The sequence below is a fragment of the Lolium rigidum genome, chromosome 5 (genome assembly GCF_022539505.1).
Source record: "Lolium rigidum isolate FL_2022 chromosome 5, APGP_CSIRO_Lrig_0.1, whole genome shotgun sequence".
NCBI classification, from domain to species: domain Eukaryota; kingdom Viridiplantae; phylum Streptophyta; class Magnoliopsida; order Poales; family Poaceae; genus Lolium; species Lolium rigidum.
Genome location: NC_061512.1, coordinates 174,689,308 through 174,713,799, shown reverse-complemented (window position 1 = coordinate 174,713,799; position 24,492 = coordinate 174,689,308). Strand labels below are relative to the sequence as shown.

General features: G+C 48.7%; 1 protein-coding gene across 1 annotated transcript; it reads right to left on the bottom strand.

The window, feature by feature from the left end:
* Positions 1–13,301: 13,301 nt before the first annotated feature.
* LOC124656728 (L-type lectin-domain containing receptor kinase IX.1-like) lies at positions 13,302–23,438 on the bottom strand. Its single transcript, XM_047195421.1, has 7 exons — positions 23,103–23,438; positions 22,535–23,030; positions 21,056–22,255; positions 14,982–15,219; positions 14,070–14,499; positions 13,429–13,482; positions 13,302–13,343 (listed from the first exon to the last, which is right to left on the bottom strand). Exons 1-7 carry the CDS (start codon positions 23,436–23,438, stop codon positions 13,302–13,304), a joined length of 2,796 nt encoding a protein of 931 aa, XP_047051377.1.
* Between the last annotated feature and the right edge of the window lie 1,054 nt (positions 23,439–24,492).

Sequence of the window (24,492 nt, the reverse complement as noted above, 5' to 3'; positions counted from 1 at the left end):
CCATGGGCGGGTCCAAAGAAACAGTGGGTCGAAAAGAAACCCTGGGGCCAGAAAAAGAACTGGCAAGAACCCGCGAAGTACACCATGGAAGCTGCCATGGAGCAACCTTGTCGGTGGCACACACCGAATCCGGCTCACCCGTCAAATCATCTGACGAAGGATTGTACCTGGACCAAGTACTTGATGCTAAAGGGAGCAGCAAAAGATGCGCAAGCACAAGGGTGCTCTACCATGCAACCACCACCCCAAGATATGCTACGACAGCAGCAACTACCACCACCACCACCGCTTACCGGGGCAAACGCTTTACCGGTACAGCCAAACCGGCAGCAGTATCAGCAAGTTAACCAGGTGGGAGAAGGCAATGGCCAACCGCCTCCACCGGCACCTTTGGGCCGGAATGTTTACCATGACCCAGATATGTGTTGCGTTGTGTTCGTAACTGAGCCAACCGACAGACAGAGCCTGCATCGCCGTTCTATGGAAGTGAACGCGGTGATGCCGACAGTGCCAAAATACATGTTGTGGTCAGATCAAGAGATCTCTTGGTCGTTGAAGGATCACCCAAAGATAATGCCTAACCCGGGTGGTTATGCTCTTGTCTTGGACCCAATCATGCAAGGGCCAAACACTCGAGTCAAGTTCAGCAAGGTGCTGATAGACAATGGGAGCAGCATAAACATCATGTACCGGCACACCATGAACATGCTGGGCATAACCGAAAACATGCTTCAGCCAACTCGTACAACTTTCCACGGAATCGTTCCGGGCCTATCCTACGCACCGGTTGGGAAAGTCCGGGTGGATGTGTCATTTGGAGGACGTGACAACTGCCGGGTTGAAAACCTTGAGTTCGAGGTGGTGGACTTAGATAGTCCTTATCATGCGTTGCTGGGGAGACCGGCATTGGCTGCTTTCATGGCCTCAACTCACACGGCGTATCTCAAGATGAAGATGCCGGCACCTCGTGGACCCTTAACTATAGTGGGAAACTACAAAGTCTCACTGGAAACAGCTTCCGCCAGATCAAAGCTGGCAGAATCGCTGGTGATCACAGATAAAAAGAGGAGGATGCAGACTGCGGTTGCGCTGGCTCAGTCCTCACAGCTGAGCTTAGCGGCAATGAGTGCAAACTTGGGCACACCGGCATTCAAGCTGACAAAAGAAACAAAGGACATTGTGCTGGACCCGGCTTACCCTGAGCGCACTGTTCGTATCGGTGCCGGTATGAATGAGGCATAGGAAAGCGCGCTCGTCAGCTTCCTCCGTGAGAATTGGAATATTTTTGCCTGGTCTACTGATGAATTGGTAGGTGTTCTGAGGGAGCTGGCTGAGCACTCATTAAATGTCCGGAAAGATGCTAAGCCGGTAAGGCAGCCGCTGCGCCGGTTTGCTGAAGACAGGAGAAAGATCATTGGAGAAGAAGTGACAAAGTTTTTGGTTGCCGGTTTTATCGTGGAAGTACTGCACACTGAGTGGCTAGCCAATCTGGTGCTGGTCAAGAAGAAGAAAGAAGAGAACCTGGAAGCAAAAGCTCCAAAGGTGTGGCGCATGTGCATCGACTACACCAACTTGAACAAAGCTTGCCCGAAAGACCCTTTCCCTTTACCTCGGATCGATCAAGTGATTGATTCTACTGCAGGGTGTGAGCTGTTGTCTTTCTTGGATGCTTATTCCGGTTTCCACCAAATCCCCTTGAAAAAGGAAGATCAAATAAAAACTGCGTTCATTACCCCGCACGGGGCTTATTGCTATGTCACTATGCCTTTCGGTTTGCGCAACGCTGGTGCAACGTACCAGCACTGTATGCAAAAATGCTTGTTTGATCAGATCGGAAAAAACGTGCAAGTCTATGTGGACGATGTTGTGGTAAAAACCAAAGTAAACGAAACCTTAATCGATGACCTCCGGCAAACATTTGATAACTTGAGAAGATTCCGGATGAAACTCAATCCGACAAAATGTACTTTCGGTGTTCCTGCCGGCAAGCTGCTTGGCTTCCTCGTATCAAGCCGGGGCATTGAGGTCAATCCGGTAAAAATCCGGGCAACTGAAAGAATGACTATACCGCGCGATCTCAGGACGTGCAAAAGTTCACCGGTAGCTTGGCATCGCTAAGCCGATTCATAAGCAGGTTGGGAGAAAAAGCTCTGCCACTCTATGCTCTCATGAAAAAATCTGATACGTTCGTCTGGACCCCTCAGGCAGACGCGGCGTTTAAAGAGCTAAAAACAATGTTGGCCACAGCGCCCATACTGGCTTCACCACTAGAAAGAGAACAATGCTATTATACATAGCAGCAACAAACCGGGTTGTGAGTGTAGTGGTTGTGGTTGAAAGAGAAGAGGAAGGAAAAACCGTCCAGAGGCCGGTATACTACCTGAGCGAGGTGCTCTTCCTCTCAAAACAGAACTACCCTCACTTCCAGAAAATGACTTATGGCGTGTTCATGGCCGCCACAAAGCTGAAGCATTACTTTGAGGAGCACCCCATGAAAGTGGTGAGCGAGGCACCCATTTCCGATATCATGTTCAACAAAGATGCTAGCGGAAGGATTGCAAAGTGGGCAATTCAGATATCACCATACGTACCGGTGTACGAAAGGAGAGATGCCATAAAATCACAAGCTTTGGCAGATTTCCTTGTTGATTGGGCGGAGATGCAATACAAGCCGCCGGATCAAAAAATAGAGTACTGGAAGATGCACTTTGACGGATCCAAACTCAAAGAGGGTCTAGGTGCCGGTGTGGTGCTTACCTCACCTAAGGGAGATCATCTTCGGTATGTTTTGCAAGTACATTTCAGGGCATCAAACAATGTTGCTGAGTACGAGGCTCTGATTCATGGGCTTAAAGTCGCAAAAGAAATCGGTGTGCACCGGATCATTTGCTATGGGGATTCAGATCTCGTGGTGCAATAGTGTTTCGGAGATTGGGACGCAAAAGATGCAAACATGGCCTCGTACCGGTTTCACGTGCAAAAGATTGCCGGCTTCTTTGATGGCTGTGAGTTTCACCATGTGCCACGAGCGGAAAATGAGGCCGCGGATGCTTTGTCCAAGTTGGGCTCATCTAGGCAAGAAATTCCTCCCGGAACAGCCTTGGCACACTTGAGAGTACCATCGATCAAACCAAGCCCGGAGTCGGAATCGATTTTCGTACCGGAATCGCACATAGTACCCATGGATATTGATGAAGGGAACCCGAGGACTGCTCCGACAAACTCGGGGACTGCACCGGCAAGCTCGGGGACTGCGGCGGCTATACCGGAAGAAACAATGCTGGTGGATAACATGGAGTTAGACACACCGGTGTTTCTGGTTCGGGAGGCACCATCGTGGGTTAAACCTATTAAGGAATTCCTGATCAACGGCACCTTGCCGGATGACGAAAACGAATCCAGAAGGATCCAGAGGAGGTCCAAAGCATACACCATCATCAATGGCGAGGTGTACAAGAGAAGTGTAACCGGTGTCCTACAAAGGTGTGTGGAACCGGAAGAAGGAAAAGAAATGCTTGACGAGATTCACCAGGGAGAATGTGGGTACCACGCTTCATCAAGGGCGCTGGTAGTGAAAGTGTTCCGGCATGGGTTCTATTGGCCCACTACTTTGGAAAATGCTGAGGATTTGGTAAGAAAATGCAATGGGTGCCAGAGGTACGCCAAGCAAAATCATACCCCAGCATCCGGTTTAAAAACCATACCACTAACTTGGCCGTTTGCTGTTTGGTGCCTTGACATGGTTGGGCCATTCAAAACTGCAAGAGGGAATATGACCCACATCTTGGTTATGGTGGATAAATTCACCAAGTGGCTAGAAGTGAAACCTATCGCAAAATGTGATGGGCGCACAGCGGTGAAGTTTTTAAAAGATGTTATCTTGCTGTATGGATACCCGCATAGCATTATCACTGACAATGGAACCAACTTTGCTCAAGGTGAGTTCAAAAGATTTTGTGAGGATAACAACATCCGGTTGGATTTGTGCTCGGTGGCACACCCACAAGGCAATGGCCAAGTGGAAAGAACGAATGCTTTGGTGCTTTCCGGTATCAAACCGAGACTAATCAAAGCGGTGGAAAATTCACCGGGGTGTTGGCTCGATGAGCTACCATCAGTGTTGTGGAGCATAAGAACAACTCCAAACCGGTCCACCGGATACACCCCATTCTTCATGGTTTACGGAGCAGAAGCAGTCATACCAACCGACATCATCCATGACTCACCTAGAGTACAGCTCTATACCGAGCAAGAGGTAAAAGAGGCCAGAGAAAATGATGTGCACTTGCTAGAAGAAGCAAGAGAGTTGGCATTGGCAAGAACAGCCATTTACCAGCAAAACCTCAGACGCTATCATAGCCGGAAGGTTAACCCGAGAGTATTCCGGGAAGGAGATCTGGTGCTACGCCTAGTGCAGCGCACTGAAGGCCGGCATAAGCTTTCACCTCCATGGGAAGGTCCCTTCATTGTGAGCAAAGCTCTCCACAATGATGCCTATTACTTGATCGATGCACAGGAATGGAAAAAAGGAAAGGCGGACAGGTCCGGAGAGGAGAGCAAGCGTCCATGGAACGTAGCCCTGTTGCGTCCATTCTACTCTTGAAGTTGTGGTGTAAGAAGTTCCTTTTTGTACCTTATATGCTATGAATAAAAGATGTCGGAACCTCGAATGAATCTCGGGGACTACCCCTAAAGTTGCATGCAATATGTTTATTTTTTCAGTTCACCGGTTGCTTAGTGAACATTTTTTCTTTCCGGTTTAGTAGCGTGCTAAACCTACCGGAATCTTCGACTCTACTGCTGTCCGCAACCCGGCTTCATGGCAAGCAAGATAAACCGGTAGCAATTAAGCACGCAAACTGCGAAAAGAGAGAGTGGGAAAGAACAATCCGGAAAAGCTTAACTAACCCCGGTTAAACTGGTTTTTTGTGAAAATTTCGAGTTATTTCTAAGTTCAAGAAAGTGCTTGCTTGGTAAAAGAACTTTGTGCTCATACGCCAAAGAACGCCCAGAGAAGGCAGGCAGAGCCAAAGCAAAAGAGCCAAGTGTGCATCGAATTGGATGCGGAAACAATTCCGAAATCTTTCCAGCGCAAGAAAAAAGCAACATGATAAGCAAATATGCTAAGGCAAACATAAGTTAATTAACTACCGGTATAGCGTACCGGCATAAAATGTTGTAGCACAACCAGAAGAGCGATTAAGTTTATCTTACATCATAGACCCCGGCATACCGGGGTAGAATTTAACAGACATTGTTTCCAAGTTAAACAGGGCAGACAAGCATGCCACAGGCAAACAGGTAACATGCAGTACTTAAGCAGCAGGGGCTTCAGGAGGAGCATCGTCAGCGTCGGGACCTTCCAGAGGCGCATCACTAGCTCCGGTCTCCTCATCGTCTTCACCTTCCTCCTCGTCGCTTAGATAGTCTTTGACGTCTGGAGGAGGGGGATGAAGGTGCGCATCTCGGCGTACTCCGCGATGTGGTACGCTCGATCCTGCCGCTTCGCGGTGAGGACCGGGTCCAGGTCGGTGGGAGCTTGCTCGCGCACGCCGATGAGGGCGTCCAAGTCCAGGTCCGGATACCAGGAGCAGGCAACGCGAAGCGCTGAGTCCGCTCCGGCACGAGCAGCTGAGCACTGCCATTCCCGGATCCTTCGACCGGCACCCTTCAGGCGGTCGCTGATGAGCGAGAAGGTATCTGGCACCTCTTCTCCAGGCCAGAGAGTCCGGTAGAGCTGGGTGGCCACCTGCGGGATGTCGGAAAGGTTCCGGTCCACACAACGCATGTGGGAGACCCGCGCGTTCAGCGCGACCAAATGGTCATAGGGGTCCCAGGGCGCCTCCAGGTTCTCATATGCCTGTGCAACCCGGCGCTCTCCAACCTTCTTCACGGCATACGCCTGGGAGTCCGGGAAGAGCCCTACAAGACAAAGGGAAGAAGCTAAGCAAATGCTACCGGAAGAGATAAGCTTATAAGCAGAAACCGGAAAGGAAAAAAGAGAAACTTACGGAGGGCAAGCGCGTCAGTTTGCGTGACCAGAAGGTCATACTCCTTCTGCTCCGCTTCCAGCCGCACGGCCTTGTCCTCGGCTGCTTTCCGCGCCTTGGCGGCCTCCACCAGCTCAGCCTGCAACACCACATTGGAGTTGCTGGCATCCTCCAGTGTCTCATTCAGCTTGGTCTCCGCAGCGGCTTGGGCGGCCTTCATCTCCTCGTTGTGCTTGAGCCCAAGCTGGATGAGCTGGTCCTTAAGCTCCTTGGAGATGGCTGATGACCCACAAGTATAGGGGATCGCGATAGTCTTCGAGGGAAGTAAAACCCAAATTTATTGATTCGACACAAGGGGAGGTAAAGAATACTTATAAGTCTTAACAACTGAGTTGTCAATTCAGCTGCACCTGGAAAAGCACTAGTAACAGGGGTGATGTGAAAGTAGCAGTGATATGAGAACAATAGTAATAGTAACTCAGCAGTAGTAATAGTAACACAGGAGCAATGGCACTAGAAAATAGTTGATACTACTTCCAATGACATGTAGAACAAGTATATGATGATGAGAGATGGACCGGGGTTCCCAGCGATCTACACTAGTGGTAACTCTCCAATAAGTGACAAGTGTTGGGTGAACAAATTACAGTTGGGCAATTGATAGGAATCAAAGCATTAAGTTAGAACATCAAGATTATTAATTATGTAAGCATGTTTTCCGTATATAGTCGTACGTGCTCGCAATGAGAAACTTGCACAACATCTTTTGTCCTACCAGCCGGTGGCAGCCGGGCCTCAAGGGAAACTACTGGATATTAAGGTACTCCTTTTAATAGAGCACCGGAGCAAAGCATTAACACACCGTGAAAACATGTGATCCTCACATCACTACCATCCCCTCCGGTTGTCCCGATTTCGTCACTTCGGGGCCATTGGTTCCGGACAGGTGACATGTGCATACAACTTGTAGATACAATCTAAGCAACAATATAGAGCTCAAATCTAAGATCATGCCACTCGGGCCCTAGTGACAAGCATTAAGCATAACAAGATTGCAGCAACAATAACTTCACAAACTTTATAGATAGACTAATCATAATGTATCATCCATCGGATCCCAACAAACACAACACCGATTACATCAGATGAATCTCAATCATGTAAGGTAGCTCATGAGACCATTGTATTGAAGTACATGGGGGAGAGTATACCGACATAGCTACTGCTAGAACCCGTAGTCCATGGGGAAACTACTCACGGAGCATGGCGGAGGCGGTGGCGTTGATGGAGATGGCTTCCGGGGGCACTTCCCCGTCCCGGCAGGGTGCCGGAACAGAGAGTTCTGTCCCCCGAATTGGAGTTTCGCGATGGCGGCGGCGCCCCTGGAGTCTTTCTGGAGTTTCGTCAATTGGTACCGTGTTTTTAGGTCGAAAGGGATTTTATAGGCGAAGAGGCGGCGCAGGGGGGTCGACAGGGTGGCCTCACCCTAGGCCGGCGCGGCCAGGGTCTGGCCCGCGCGGCCCTATGGTGTGGGGCCCCCTGGCTCTCCTCCGACTCTTCTTCGGTGTTCTGGAGCCTTCCGGGAAAAATAGGAGGTTTGGCGTTGATTTCGTCCAATTCCGAGAATATTGCCCGAACAGCCTTTCTGGAACCAAAAACAGCAGAAAACAGGAACTGGTACTGTGGCATCTCGTTAATAGGTTAGTTCCGGAAAATGCATGAAATCATCATAAAGTGCAAGCAAAACATGTAAGTATTGTCATAAAACAAGCATGGAACGACAGAAATTATGGATACGTCGGGGACGTATCAGCATCCCCAAGCTTAGTTCCTGCTCGTCCCGAGCAGGTAAACGATAAAAAGAATAATTTCTGTAGTGATATGCTACTTACATAACCTTGATCATACTATTCAAAGCATATGAAATGAATGAAGTGACTCAAGGCAATGATCTAGAGTTGCTAACAAATAGATAACATATAGCAAAACTTTTCATGAAGAGTACTTTCAAGACAAGCATCAAAAGTCTTGCACAAGAGTTAACTCATAAAGCAATAGATTCAAAGTAAAGGCATCGAAGCAACACAAAGGAAGATATAAGTTTCAGCGATTGCTTTCAACTTTCAACATGCATATCTCATGGATGATTGTCAACATAAAGTAATATGATGAATGCAAATATGCAAGTATGCAAGAATCAATGCACAGTTGACACAAGTGTTTGCTTCTAAGATGGAAGGAATTAGGTAAACTGACTCAACATAAAGTAAAAGAATGGCCCTTCGCAGAGGGAAGCATTGATTGCTATATTTGTGCTAGAGCTTTGGTTTTGAAAACATATAGAGAGCATAAAAAGTAAAATTTTGAGAGGTGTTTGTTGTTGTCAACGAATGGTAGTGGGCACTCTAACCCCCTTGCCGGACAAACCTTCAAAGAGCGGCTCCCATGAATTATTTTTATTTTTGGGTGGCACTCCTTCCAACCTTTCTTTCACAAACCATGGCTAACCGAATCCTCGGGTGCCTGCCAACAATCTCATACCATGAAGGAGTGCCTTTTTATTTGGGACTGGGAATCCCATTGCCAGCTCTTTTTGCAAAATTATTGGATAAGCGGATGAAGCCACTAGTCCATTGGTGAAAGTTGCCCAACAAGATTGAAAGATAAACACCACATACTTCCTCATGAGCTATAAAACATTGACACAAATCAGAGGTGCATTTCAAATTGTTTAAAGGTAGCACTCAAGCAATTTACTTTGGAATGGCAGGAAATACCACATAGTAGGTAGGTATGGTGGACACAAATGGCATAGTGGTTGGCTCAAGTATTTTGGATGCATGAGAAGTATTCCCTCTCGATACAAGGTTTAGGCTAGCAAGGTTGTTTGAAGCAAACACAAGTATGAACCGGTACAACAAAACTTACATAAAAACATATTGCAAGCATTATAATACTCTACACTGTCTTCCTTGTTGCTCAAACACTTTTACCAGAAAATATCTAGACCTTAAGAGAGATCAATTATGCAAACCAATTTCAACAAGCTCTACAGTAGTTCTCCACTAATAGGTTTAAACTACATGAAAAAAACTTAATCATACTTGAGAGCTCAAAACAATTGCCAAGTGTCAAATTATCCAAGACATATGAGGCATTTTCCTTTTCCAACCAAATAAAGATAAGTATTGTAGCTTCCAACTTTTATCATTGAACATTAAAAGTAAAACAAAGAACAAGTGTTCATATGAAAAAGCGGAGCGTGTCTCTCTCCCAAACAAGGATTGTTAGGATCCAATCTTATTCAAACAAAACAAAAATAAAATAAACACACAGACGCTCCAAGTAAAGCACATATGGTGTGACCGAATAAAAATATAGTTTCAGGGGAGGAACCTGATAAGTTGATGAAGAAGGGGATGCATTGGGCATCCCCAAGCTTAGACGCTTGAGTCTTCTTGAAATATGCAGGGATGAACCACGGTGGCATCCCCAAGCTTAGACTTTTCACTCTTCTTGATCATATATCATCCTCCTCTCTTGACTCTTGAAAACTTCCTTCACACCAAACTTCTCATAAACTTCATTAGAGGGTTAGTACTCAAAAAATTTGAATCCACCTTGGTCCTGTAGTGACACATTGCAAGAACTCAATAAAACATTAGCTACAGCCCTCTACGTCTAGAAAACCTCGCTTAAAGTCCACAAGAGACAATGCAAAAACAGAGACAGAATCTGCCAAAACAGAACAGCCAGTAAAGACGAATTTTAAATAAATACTTCCGTTGCTCAAATCAGAAAACTCAAAACTAATGAAAGTTGCGTACATATCTGAGGAACACGCACGTAAATTGGCATATTTTTCTGATTTTTCTACAGAGAAAACAGCCCAGATTCGTGACAGATAGAAATCTGTTTCTGCGCAGAAATCCAAATCTAGTATCAACCTTCGATTAGAGGCTTCACTTGGCACAACAAAACACAAAACTAAGATAAGGAGAGGTTGCTACAGTAGTAAACAACTTCCAAGACACAAATATAAAACAAAGTACTGTAGCCAAATAACACATGGGTTATCTCCCAAGAAGTTCTTTCTTTTTAGCCATTAAGATGGGCTCAGCAGTTTTAATGATGCACTCGCAAGAAATAGTATTTGAAACAAAAGAGAGCATCAAGAGGCAAATACATAACACATTTAAGTCTAACCCACTTCCTATGCATAGGAATCTTGTACACAAATAAATTCATGAAGAACAAAGTAGCAAGCATAAGAAGATAAAACAAGAGTAACTTCAAAATTTTAAGCATATAGAGAGGTGTTTTAGTACCATGCAAATTTCTACAACCATATTTTCCTCTCTCATAATAATTTTCAGTAGCTTCATGAATAAACTCAACAATATAACTATCACATGCAGCATAATTTCCATGATCCATAAGCACATAATTTTTATCAAGTTCAAGAATAGCGGAATTAAAACTTTCAAACTTACTTTTATTAATAATATAACAAGGTAGTTGATCATTCTCAATAGATATGGGACTCATAGAATAAGTCAAGAACTCTCCAATCCCATTTTCATTAGTAGTACAATTAATATTATCAAGTAACATAGGACCATCATCTAGAGCTTTATCATAAACATTTGCCAAACAAAATTCTTTAGTACCATGCATTTCGACATCGGGCACAAACAAAGCATTATCATAAGATTTATCAAAGTAGCATGGATTATCATAAATAACAGTAGCATAATTATTTTCACAAGTTTTACTCATAGGGGATATTTCAAGAGAATCCACAGGAACATAACATTCAACCTCTTCCGGTAAGCATGGAGGACAATCAAATAGTGTAATAGATAAAGAGTTACTCTCATTAGAAGGTTGGCATGGGTAGCTAATCCATTCTTCCTCCTTTTGTTTGTCGCTCTCCTCTTCTTCTTCATCCAATGAGCTTTTAGGTTCATCAATTTCCTCCTCTTTTTCATCCAATGCGCTTTCAGGTTCATCAATTTCTTCTTCCACCGGTTCCTGCAAATCGTGAGTGCATTCTTGTGCATTAATGTGTCTCTCTTTATAATCAAGGATATAAGGATTCCTACTGTAGCATTCTATGCAAGAATTAAGGATAGTAGAGACATAATCTTTAAGGTCCTTACAAATAGCACAAGTTTCATAATTCTCAACCATGAAGGATTCTATCTCGGAGGCTCCCTTAAATAAGACAAATTGTTCTACCTCTTCGAATCCATAATGAATATAGCAATTCCGATTATAGTTCATAATTAAAAATTCCTCACTAAAGCCACATTGAAATTTGAGATGTTTAGTGTCCTCTTTAGAGCAACAGTTTATATCATGGCGTCTAAGCAAGATTCTAGCCATTGTATTCAATTTTTCTATCATAGCACTCATTATTTTACCAGTTCTTGATTCTCTATAATTATTATAACATTCTATAAGCTCCAAGTAGGTTGTAGGTTCTCCCATAATAGCAGTTTTTAATTTTTCGGTTTTTCAAATTTTTATGGATTTTGGGGTATATGAGAAAAGTAAAACAAGACAAAAAGAAACTAGACAAAAGTAAACTAAGCAAAGTAATACTAGGCAGAAATAAACTAGGCACAAATAAACTAAACAAAAGTAAACTAGGCAAAACAAAATAAAACAAAATAAAAACAGAGAGAGAGGTAGAGTGTACTCCCCAGGTGAACTTATGAGTAGAGCTATGCCTCCCCGGCAACGGCGCCAGAAAACAGTCTTGATGACCCACAAGTATAGGGGATCGCGATAGTCTTCGAGGGAAGTAAAACCCAAATTTATTGATTCGACACAAGGGGAGGTAAAGAATACTTATAAGTCTTAACAACTGAGTTGTCATTTCAGCTGCACCTGGAAAAGCACTAGTAACATGGGTGATGTGAAAGTAGCAGTGATATGAGAGCAATAGTAATAGTAACTCAGCAGCAGTAATAGTAACACAGGAGCAATGGCACCGGAAAATAGTTGATACTACTTCCAATGACATGTAGAACAAGTATATGATGATGAGAGATGGACCGGGGTTCCCAGCGATCTACACTAGTGGTAACTCTCCAATAAGTGACAAGTGTTGGGTGAACAAATTACAGTTGGGCAATTGATAGGAATCAAAGCATTAAGTTAGAACATCAAGATTATTAATTATGTAGGCATGTTTTCCGTATATAGTCGTACGTGCTCGCAATGAGAAACTTGCACAACATCTTTTGTCCTACCAGCCGGTGGTAGCCGGGCCTCAAGGGAAACTACTGGATATTAAGGTACTCATTTTAATAGAGCACCGGAGCAAAGCATTAACACATTGTGAAAACATGTGATCCTCACATCACTACCATCCCCTCCGGTTGTCCCGATTTCTGTCACTTCGGGGCCATTGGTTCCGGACAGTGACATGTGCATACAACTTGTAGATACAATCTAAGCAACAATATAGAGCTCAAATCTAAGATCATGCCACTCGGGCCCTAGTGACAAGCATTAAGCATAACAAGATTGCAGCAACAATAACTTCACAAACTTTATAGATAGACTAATCATAATGTATCATCCATCGGATCCCAACAAACACAACACCGATTACATCGATGAATCTCAATCATGTAAGGTAGCTCATGAGACCATTGTATTGAAGTACATGGGGGAGAGTATACCGACATAGCTACCGCTAGAACCCGTAGTCCATGGGGAAACTACTCACGGAGCATGGCGGAGGCGGTGGCGTTGATGGAGATGGCTTCCGGGGGCACTTCCCCGTCCCGGCAGGGTGCCGGAACAGAGAGTTCTGTCCCCTGAATTGGAGTTTCGCGATGGCGGCGGCGCCCCTGGAGTCTTTCTGGAGTTTCGTCAATTGGTACTGTGTTTTTAGGTCGAAAGGGATTTTATAGGCGAAGAGGCGGCGCAGGGGGGTCGACAGGGTGGCCTCACCCTAGGCCGGCGTGGCCAGGGTCTGGCCCGCGCGGCCCTATGGTGTGGGCCCCCTGGCTCTCCTCCGACTCTTCTTCGGTGTTCTGGAGCCTTCCAGGAAAAATAGGAGGTTCGGCGTTGATTTCGTCCAATTCCGAGAATATTGCCCGAACAGCCTTTCTGGAACCAAAAACAGCAGAAAACAGGAACCGGCACTGTGGCATCTCGTTAATAGGTTAGTTCCGGAAAATGCATGAAATCATCATAAAGTGCAAGCAAAACATGTAAGTATTGTCATAAAACAAGCATGGAACGACAGAAATTATGGATACGTCGGGGACGTATCAATGGCCTTCTGGGCGCTCAGGTCCTCCTGATGCTGCCGGATGAGCTGGTCCTTCTCCTCTGGAACCCGGAAAGAAGATGTTAGCAAAAGTTGAACTGATAAAATGAAGAGGGAGCAAGCCAACCGGAAAACAGGAAGCAGTACCTTGGGCGGCGGCAAGCTGAGTCCGGAGGGCCTCAATAGAAGCTTCCGGGATAGCTGTTCAAGCAGAAAATCATAAGTACTAATAGAAAGAAAACCTTCCGGTAAGAGGATGCCGGAGGCACATAAGTTTACCTTGGCACTTGCTGTGTGCCTCAGCGAGATCCCGGTGCTCCCAAAGAAGCTCCTCAAAGAGGATCTTCCGAGCGTCAGCCGTGGTCTGTTCAAGGAAAAAGTGTTAGCTAAGTTTCGCGCTAAGAGCAAAGATCTTAACCCGAAACTCGGGGACTGGCTATGCCGGTTTCGCGCGTTTCTAGCTAAGTTTCGCGCTAAGAGCAAAGATCTTAACCCGAAACTCGGGGACTGGCTATGCCGGTTTCGCGCGTTTCTAGCTAAGTTTCGCGCTAAGAGCAAAGATCTTAACCCGAAACTCGGGGACTGGCTATGCCGGTTTCGCGTGTTTCTACCTAAGTTTCGCGCTAAGAGCTACGCTCTCAACACGAAACTCGGGGACTGGGAAGATAGACAAGATTCAGCAAAAAGAAAACCGGCAAAAGTTTAAAAGATGAAGAAAAGATAGACAAGATCCGGAAGAAAAGAGACCGGTGTGAATTGAAAAATGGAAAGGGTTTGGTGAGACTTACCATCATATTGTTCGTGGCATCGAACCACGCGCTGTCCAGCTCCTTGACGGCCCGGCGCAGCCGCATGAAATGCTCCTCTGAGCACCGAGGGCTAGCAGGGTCAGGCGCCGGTAGCCGGTCCTTGCCCAGGCCGCGGGTCGACTCGGACACGTCCGCGGCATTCCACTTCTCAGCGTAGGGAAGCAAGTGCCCCAGCTCCCGGCCTTCGCCCTGGAACTCTATAATCCGGCCAAGCAGGCCGGGGGCCTTTTCGCCGGCAGCGATAGCAGCGCGGGCGGCGTGCAGCACCAAGGGCTGCTGGCCGCCAGAAGAGGTACCGCAAGCCGTCGCCTTCCCCTTGACGATCTTCAAGGTTTTGGGCGGTGGCGGCGTGGGCGTGGCCCCGGCTGGCTCGGCGCGAGGAGTTTCCGGTGGTGGCGTTGGCGTGGTCCTGGGAGAAGGGGGAGTGTAAGGCGCATCACCCGGGTTGGAGCTAGCCGGCGCGGAAGTATCCGGCGCGGCTCTCGAGGGGGAAGACTCCTTGGTCTTCTTATTCTTTCTTTTCTGGACGGGAGGAACCAAAGGTTCCGCCCGCCCGACAGCTTCTTCTTCGGCGCCGATGTTGCTGGCGCCGGTGTCTTCTTTCTCTGGAGGGGAGATAAGTTCCTCCACTGCGCGGTGATCTGGCGGTGTAGGGGCCGCGCGCCCCGCATTTGTGGTGCCTCCCAGAGGGGAGGCAGAAGCGTTGCCGGCACCAGATGGTGCCGGGCTTGTATGAGGAGGAGGGGTTGAGGTCCTTGCGGATCCACCAGAGCCCTCAGGCCTTGGGCCGAGCTTGAGCGCAGGGCTGAACGAGAGAAAAAGAAAGGGTTGGAAAAAGCAACCGGAAAAGAACTTGGTAAAAACAAAACAAGCAGAGAAACGGGGGCTTACCCAGAAGAGGTCGACATCTGTTTGCTCTTGTAGCGCCTCACGCCTGCGACCTTCCCCGCAAAGGGTTCCGTCCGGAAGTGCTTGGAAGGAGGGGCCTGGCTCGAACTGGCGTCAGACGCCGGAGCTTTGTTCTTCTGGCCTTGGGCCATGAGCTTCTCCACAAACTCTTGGCCTGCCTCGGCCCGCAGGGGAGGAACGTGCTCGTGGACCTGCGGGTTGGTGTTGGCTGAGGGAACATCTACAGAGGAACAATAACTGAAGAATATAAGAGATCAAAAAGAAGAGCTACCTCAAGCAAGGTCAGGTCGTCGAATGAACCGGATGCTTCGGGTCGAGATTTACCGAGGCGCGAGGCTGGCGTCCGGCCCATCTTCAGGTCTTGCCAATGAATGTAGGGGTCCGGGTCTACCGCGTCCAGAGCGCGCTTCCGGCAAGGGCCTCGCCGATCCAAATCGATGCGAGGGAAGCGGTCCTTGGCCTGAAACAAATGAAAAGAAGGTTAACTACAACGTAAAGGTTACCGGTAAACCGACCCGAGTTGCGTAATTTCTTACTTCTTGGATCGGAGGGTTAGTGGAACTGAGAGGCCGGAAGCCCCATTCCCAATCATCCGGCATGGCACTCTGGCAGATCTGCCTAGCCTTGAGGACAATGTCATTCTTGCTGAGAGGAAGGCCGGTGATCTTAGTAGGATCACCGGGACCGTACATCTCGCTCATCTTGTGAGCCCGGCGCTTAAGAGGAAGCACCCGGCGCGAGATGAAGGCGCGGATGATATCATCGGAGCAGATGTTGGTCTCCTTCATCAGCTGCTCCATGAAGCGTACCACCCGGTTTGTTTCGACATGATTTGTCTTCGGGTTGAAGCCCCAGTTGACTTTTCTGGGCGGCGCCGGATTGAAAGGTGGCAGATTGATGAGATCTGCGGCGCCGTCGTTCTTCACGTAGAAGATGGTCCCTTGCCACAACCGGCACGACTCGAGACCGGAAAACTTGAAGAAAGGGCTCCCTTGGCGGGAGCCGATGATGCAAGACCCGCATTGCACGGGGGTTTGGGTTTAGGAATTTCCTTGCCCTGAACGGAATTGATCCGAAGAGCAAAGAAACGGGCAAACGTCTCGCGAGTGGGACGAATGCCGATATAAGCCTCCATAAAGGTGGCATAACAAGAGAGGTAGAAAACGGCGTTGCCGGGAAGATGGTGAGGTTGGAGTTGGTAAAAATCAAGGAAACTCCGGAAGAAATCGGAGGCGGGGAGGCCGAAGCCGCGCTCGAAGTGAGCGAGAAAAACGACGTGTTCACCGGGCCGAGGCACCGGTTCGATCTCGTCGCCAGGAAGCCGGCAGGATACTCCCTCCGGAATCCTTCTGGACCGGTAAAGCCAGTCAATCTCGTACTGGCTAACGTTAGAGCCCATCCAGGCTCTGCGTGTGATACCGGCAAGATCTACGCCGGAAGCTTGGCTAGAGCTGCCGGCCTCTTGGTCGCTACCGGCATCGACGTCCATCTGGACAAGATCGGCGGTTAAACCGTCGGAAGATTGGCTGTGGTGGCTACTAGAAGATGAAGCGGAGGAGGACTCTTCGCTAGACATGAGAATAGACGCGGAAAAACACAATCCCCAAGATTTACCCCCGCGCGAAGATCTACGAGTAAGAGAAAAAGCAAAAGAAAAGAGGAGGTAAATATACTACCGACCCAAGATCTAGAAAGCAAGCAAAAGAGGGGCAAAAGCAGATTGAGCCTAACCTGAGGCAGCGGCGTCGATGAGGAGGAAGTTCGCCGGTGGAGCGGCGAACTAGCGGTTGACGAGGAGGTCCGCCGACGGCGAGGTGGAGAAGAGCTTGAGGAAGCACTAATGCCGCGGCCGCGAGAGGAGCACCACGAAGATTCTCCGCGCGGTGAAGTTCGGCGAGGGCCGGCGGAGCAGCGGCGGAGGTTCGCCGGGCGGCAAAGTGCGAGCGACGAACGGGAGCGACGGAGGCGCAGAGGGCAAAGAGCTCTGTGCGCGAGCAAGTGGGGAATGCGAAGAAGGAAGAAGAAGGGGCGGTTTTCCCCTTATAAAGGAAGAGGAAGAAGTGGGCCAAAAACCGCTGGGCCGCGACGGTTCGCACCGCGGGCCGCCACGTGGCGCAGCGATACACGCGTAGAAAAGAGAAAGCCACAGGAAGGCCACACGGATCTGGAACGGCAGCTAGGATCCGCTGTGCAGCAGTTAATGCGGGCGCAGAAGCCGAAGGGAAGTGACCCCTGACACTGGCGCGTCAGTTACAGTGCGCATGTCACTGACAGGCGCGGGACCCGAGAAATTCTCGACTTTGCCGAGGAGATGTTTAATGACTAAGATACCGGAGAATAAGATACCGGAAAAGGCCTTGCAAAGAGAGAAAACGTGAGTCCGGGCAAAGATGCCGGATCCAAGCTAACCGCCGGAAAGATTAAACCGGTATCCTAGGATGTGAGAACCTGGCATGGTCTGTTGGATAGAATCCACCAGACTATACCAGCTTCGGGGACTAATGTTGGGGGGATGACCCCCGGTATGCCAAAGGCATGCCAAACCGGATGGTTTGGGCCATCAAGATACCGGTTTAACGTTTATACCGGAGCACAAAGATAAGAGTTTGGTTAAGTAAAGCCAGGCCGGTATCCCCAAGAGGGGTATACCGGAACCGGATGAAGAAGACACCAGGCTACCGGTAAGACGAGCATGTCGGCAAGACTGGTCAAAGATTCTCTTCAGAGCTAGAGGACAAGGATGAGCTAAGCAAAGTGACTTTAAACGAAGCCCTGGCGCCAAAGAGAGGGATGACGCTGAAAGAAGCCGGAGGACGTCACCCTTCATGATTAAAGAAGACCCCGACGTCATATATGATTAAAGTAGCTTTGTAAAGTAGTTTGTCCAGTCAAAGATGCCATTAGGGTTTCTTGCCCTGTAAGCCACCCTCTCCCCTATATAAGGAGAGGGGGCATAGCCCTTGCAGGCACGGTTGCACAGACGCTTACACAGGGGTTAGCTGATAGAGGAATAGAGGAACCTTGTAACCAGAAACCTGTACCATGTTGAGATCAATGAAGATCGTGATCTAGAGTAGAGTTCTTCCTTGTGTGTTTCTTCTTGTATCGCTGCCTTTGGCCGAGTTCTTGAGGAAAGCATCCGGAAGTTCATCCCATCTAATCACAAACCCTCCCCCGAATCCTCTTGCGCCCATTCGGCCCCAACTTAAGCCATCCCATGGCATCTGCTCGTTCGCCACGACGACAAGATAGTTGTTGAAAGCGGCCAAGTCGTGAGGCACAATCTCCACAGGGCCAGCATTCCGTATCGCTTCCAAACAGTGTTGGAATGCTGTGACGTGGCCGCTATGATGGATAGGTCAATTTGTGATATTCCTCTGCCGCTGCCTATCAAGCCTGGAAGAATCAAGAAGTTAGATTCTACCTCTTCAATCAAGAATCTTCCATCGCATGATTCCAGAAGTTTACCTATGAAGCGCCTGGTCCGTGTCTTGCCACTGAGGTGGGCACTCCGATACAGCCCAAACCTGTCTCATCACTCGTGCGGCCGGTGGTATTCAACAAGCCACATGCATATGAGTGGGCAGCGCATATGCCAGAACCGCGCCTCCTCCGTGCACTTGTGGTTGAGGTCAGGCATCCCCGCGCCAATACAGTAGTAGGTACCATATGGCTCCCAATCCACCTGCACCATACAAATATGATCTTCTCCGTCATATGAAAAGCCCGGTGATGCCTGTCATACTCTTGATGTAGGAGCCACACCATCCTACATGTTTACACAAATACACCATATTATGAGCCATTCCTAACAAATATGAGCAACGCATACATGAGAATATATCCAAATAAGGCATCACACATACATCACATACATACATATACATACATATCTAGGGATAAAAAACCATATTATGAGCCATTCCTTTAGGAAATATGAGTTATTCCATCACAAATAATAGGTATATGTAACACATTTGAATGCATTTGCATAAGAATATGGACACATACATATCTAGGGTTCGTACACATACACATTCATGAAATTTGATGTCTAGGATTTCCACAAATCTAGGGTTTCAACACATACATACATACATACATGTAAAATTTAACATCCATGGTTCCAACAAGTCTATGGTTCAAACACATGCATATAATGAGGCTATCAATTTCAACACATACACATCAATATAGATTCAACAACCAACATTTCCAATCTAGGTTCCATGTCTAAATCGAATTAAATCGGAGCAAATGTTGGATGAATCGAAGGGAAACGAAGGGGAATACCTTGAGGATTGTATGGGGATGGATCTGGCCGGCCAGATCTGTCCAATCCGTGGAGGATTTGGTGGGGGGGGGGGGGGAGGAGAGGCGGCAGTTGGAGGAGAAGCAGAGAGGAGAGAAAGAAAGAAGAAGGTTGGGTCGGGCTGGGGGCGGGCGCCACACTTAAGTGGATGTGTTGCGCCCGTGGCATCGGCGCCACACATAGAGCCTCGCCAAAACGGCTAAGTCCCAGGCAATTTGTCTTACAGTATATTTTGGGCAATTACAAGTGCATGTGTGGCAGCGATGGGAGCGGCGCCACACATCCTGCCACATCGGAACGACGCACCAGCTCAGCGTGACAGCGTCGAGGGCGCCACGTCGGCTAGGAGAGTGGCGCCGAAGGCACGGGCGCCACTCAGGCATGTGTGGCGCCCATGAGAGAGGCACCACACAAAAGGGTTAGATGGATGAAATAGTTTGCCCGGAGGGCCAGTCTGTGCTATAGTTGCAACAAAGGGTTATTTTTGTGTAAATCACCCTCCGCAAAGGCCCTCTTTGCCTAGTGTTCTTAGGTGGCACTCAACAAAGACCCTCTTTTCCTAGTGCCAAATTTGGACACTAGGCAAATGCATGATTTCTCGGAGGGCTCTCCGAGGAACCAGTTTGAAAATGGACAAAGTTGACATCATATTTGTGATAAACAACGGGTTGTGGATCTAAAAATGATTTTATAAAAAAAATTAAACAAGTAAAAGTTGATGCTTAGTCAAATGAAGGGTTCCGCAACAGAAAACAAAAAATTCCTACAAGAGAGAACAATATATATAGCCAAGATCTATGCTATGAAGATGTAAGGTAACAAAGGGATTCAGAGTTCATACCCTTGAACACCAATACATTCCAATGAACGTTGTTGATGTATTCGTACGTCGACGCCAATCTCAAGGTTGTGCAGATATACAAGGGATGGAGTGCTACAACTGGTAGCACCTCCGCAGTTTTACATACGTCTGGTACAAACAATGTCCCCTGGGCTCTGGTCCTGCGAAGTAGCGGAAGAAGAAAGATCCGGACCGAGAACCCAACAACATGATTGTGTGCGTATGGTGGAGATATTAAACCCCCTATGCACGTTCCAATATTTCAGAACATCGAGAGAGGCAAAACCCAAGGCTATGGATGAGGGGAGGGGCATAGAAACCTCTAGTTAGATTTTCTCATTTTGCAATATTTTAAATTTGTCACAAATGTAATATGTTATCTATCAATAAAAACTTCAAAAATAGTGAAATCCGTCCTGCCGTTGGGGGCACACCCCCAGACTCAAACGGACAGCCGTGGTCTGAAGATAATTTTCATGTCCGCGTATCGATGCAAACGGACGCACGTGGTCACAATTGACGTCTGAAATGCGTCGGGTTGCTAGAGATGGCATTTAGTCAACTTGCTACCGCATAAATAAAATCACGAACTGCTTGGTGGACAACAATGATGCCGCGTAACACATAAAACCCCAGAAGTGAACAAAAGAGTCACACTGATCGAACGATACAAAGGCAGATGGAAATTCAATGGTAGCTTCCTGGTAGCATTTCTGTACTTATCTCCCAAGCAAAACACAAGCCAGTCACTGCTTGACTTGACGAACAACAGAACACACCGCGCATGCTAGGAAGTGTGATGCGTGGACTGAACCTGCTCGGTCGTTCTCGTGCCAGGGGCCGGATTAGTCGTGGACGCAATCGTCCTCGTTGGCCTCCTTGTTTCGCCAGTGGCAAAAGAACGGCTCTCCGCCGACCGGTCACTCGTCGACGAGCGTCCGCCGGTGCCGGAGCTCCCTGTCGACGATGTATAGCTAGATCTATACCCTCGGCGCGGAGGCGCGTACATCGCCATCGGCATCTCCGGCGGGAGGACCGGAAGCGGTGCCTCGAGCTGGAGCACGCTCATGGCTTGCCGGATGGACGGCCGGAAGCCGTAGTCCGGGTGCACGCACCAGAGTCCCACGACAAGTGCGCGCTCCATCTCTTGTGCGTCGAAGTTACCATCAAGCCGCGAGTCCGCAGCGTCGAGGAGGGTGCCCCTCCCGTACAGGTCCCGGACCCAATCGACCAGCACAACCCTGCTCTCGTCCTCCAATTCCGGAACGACGGGCCTCCGACCGCACGCCACCTCGAGGAGGACGACGCCGAAGCTGTACACGTCGGTCTCAGCGCTGGCCCGGCTGGTCACCGCGCACTCCGGGTCCATGTATCCCTTGGTGCCGGCCAGCATCGTCGTGTACCCGCCGCAGCTGTGGTCGACGAGGCGCGCCAGCCCGAAGTCTCCCAGCTTGGCGTTGAATGACGAGTCGAGCATCACGTTGCTCGGCTTGATGTCCCTGTGCACCACGCACTGCTCACATTCCTGGTGCAGGTAGAGCACCGCTGACCCCATCCCAAGAATGATCTTGTACCTGGCTGACCACGTTAGCATTTTTTTGGAATTGTAGAGATGGGCGTCGAGGCTGCCTTTCTCCATGAGCTCGTACACGAGCAGGAGCTCGTCGGCGTTGTGGCACCATCCGACGAGCTGGACAAGGTTGCGATGCCGCAGCCGGCCGATGATGGTCACCTCCGCGATGTACTCCCTCCTCCCCTGGCTCGACGTCTTGGAGACCCGCTTTATGGCCACATGTAGCCCCTGCTCGTGTAAGAAACCTCGGTAGACTGCCCCGAAGCCTCCCTCGCCGAGCTTCTCCTCGTCGGAGAACCCTCTTGTCGCCCGGGAAAGCTCGCTGTAACTGAATCGCCGAGGTCCTGCCCCCTTCTCGAACTGGTTGTCCATGTCGTGGTCGAGAGGGATCTCTGCATCAGGTGCCTGCTTGGTGTGCATGCCCTTTCTTTTTAGAACGAGACATGCGGCCACGGCCACGAATATGCAGATACCAGCGGATACCAGCCCGGCTATTAGACCTATGTTTTTTCTCTTTTGATCTGTCACATCTGTCAATAAGCATAATGAGTTAGTAATTTTCTAGTGATGCATTGTGAACTTCCAGTAGCAGAAGGCTTGGTTTAACAGACCTGTGTTGTTCCTCTGCGAGGTTATGTCATCATCTGTAAAATAAGCACATGCACGGAGTTAGTCAATTTTATGTGCTACTAACACCGTGAACTTGCTACATACTGGATACAAGTTTAAGCATCGGGAACAATGCAACCAAACAAGCCCCCAATTACGTAGTTCGAACGCAGAAGTGAAAGAAGTTCGACGAAGGACACATAGGCGAAGCCACTTACCGATCAGAGTGGACTCGAACGACCAAGAAAGAATCTGGTGCTCCTCCACGAAATCCCCTATGGCGGCAGAGAACCCGACCGCCGCATCCTGGGCCAGACCGGCGGCCTTTAGGTCGACGTTCGCGCTGACGGTGTAAGCACTGAGCTCCGGCATGCTGTCTGAGCGCAGCATGGCCGAGAGCGTGGACGTGCCGGCGTCGTACCTGACCGACGCCGACAGGGCGCCATTGAAGATCCCGTCAGGCAGCTGCGCGTACGCCTTGGACCTGATGTTGTTGACATTGACGCCCATGTGGTTGACGGTGTCGTCGGGGTCCCATTCGACATTCCTGAACGTGTCGAACTCCACGCCGACGGTCGGCGGGAAGTAGGTGTTGGCCGGGTTGCCGCGGTTGTTGAACAGCGCAAGGAAGCCGCCGGTCGCGTCCGCCGGCATGCTCGCCGGGTAAAGTCCCAGGAAGAACGCCATGCCATCACCCTGCATGCGATAGGATTCTTAAATAGTAACTCACAGCTGGGAGAAGATCTCAGAAAAATATCTAGAACTTGCCTGGCTTCTGGACACATTGAGGGACTTGACCGCGAAGGTGAAGTTGGTGGTGAAGCTGGCGACCTTGCCGGTCCTGTCGTCCCAGAGGTGCAAGGCCTGCCCGTGGGCGACGCGGCCGGAGCTCCAGCTGCTGGAGAGGTTCGTGAGGTCGATCCGGTCGAGGCTGGGGATGGAGTCGTTCAAGTACTTGAGGTCAGCGCCGGCGATGACGCCGGGCGTGGAGAAGTTGTAATTGAAGCTAAGCGAGGTGGCATGCGGAAGGCAGTTACATATGACTAGGAGGCTTAGGAGCATGTACGGAAAGCTGCGGACGAGGCGGAACTTGGCTCCCGCCATGGCCATGAAATTAACGGTGTATGCAAGAGCTCTTGCTGATCAGGAAAGAACGCATACGCTATTTATATGCAACTTACAGGAACCAGCTGCGCTAGTCGTCCTGCTCGTCGTCGACGTACTTCAGCCTTCAGGTTAGCCAAAAGTAGGGGCATGTCGGATGTGTACGAGTAATAGCTGGTTCTACGAAGTTTCCATAGGGGTGCAGCTTGGACTCACTTTTCTCCCTTGACAGCCGCGCTCATGCTGAACGCGGTGTTCTACTGTGAAAGGGTTGCCTTGGGGAGAGTTAATGGCACCCGCGGTCACACAACTTGTCTCACATGTGCACTTAAGTCACACATGTTGCAAAACAAACTAACCGGTCGCACAACTTGCGAAACGTGTGCACCCCCGGTCACAAAACGGTTTGATGTCTGGTTTTTGCCAAAAAACCGTCACACGCGGGCCACGTGAGGTAGACGGGGCATTCAAAATTTACACAAACCCCCCTATTTTTTTCCTCCTTTCAACGTAGTCCAGTTTGGCCATGTTTGGCAGCAAAAGGAGAGTCATTTTACAGCTGGAATAATTGTGTTTCGAATAAACATGTTTTGAAATAGCGTTTGACCGGTTCTGTGCAAAATTTGACTGAACCACGCACCTTGCGTGGCCCGCGCGTGACCGGTTTTTTCCAAAACCCGGACATCAAACCGTTTTGTGACCTGGGATGCACACGTTTCGCAAGTTGTGTGACCGGTTAGTTTGTTTTGCAACATGTGTGACTTAAGTGCACATGTAAGACAAGTTTTGTAACTGTGGGTGCCATTAACTCCCTTGGGGAGTAACTGTCCGTGCGTGCTCATCCTTTTTTGCGGGGACGTGCGTGCACCTATTTGACGCCCCGCCCGATCGGTGTGGCATTTCCGACATAAACCTCGTGGCTTTGGCTACACTTACCTAAATGTCATCTTAACGAGGGGAATTAAACGGATAGAAACGGTTTTCCTTGGTTGCAACCACTTTTAATTGAGAAAAACTCAGTTGAAACCCATTTACTCCCTCGATATCTTTTACT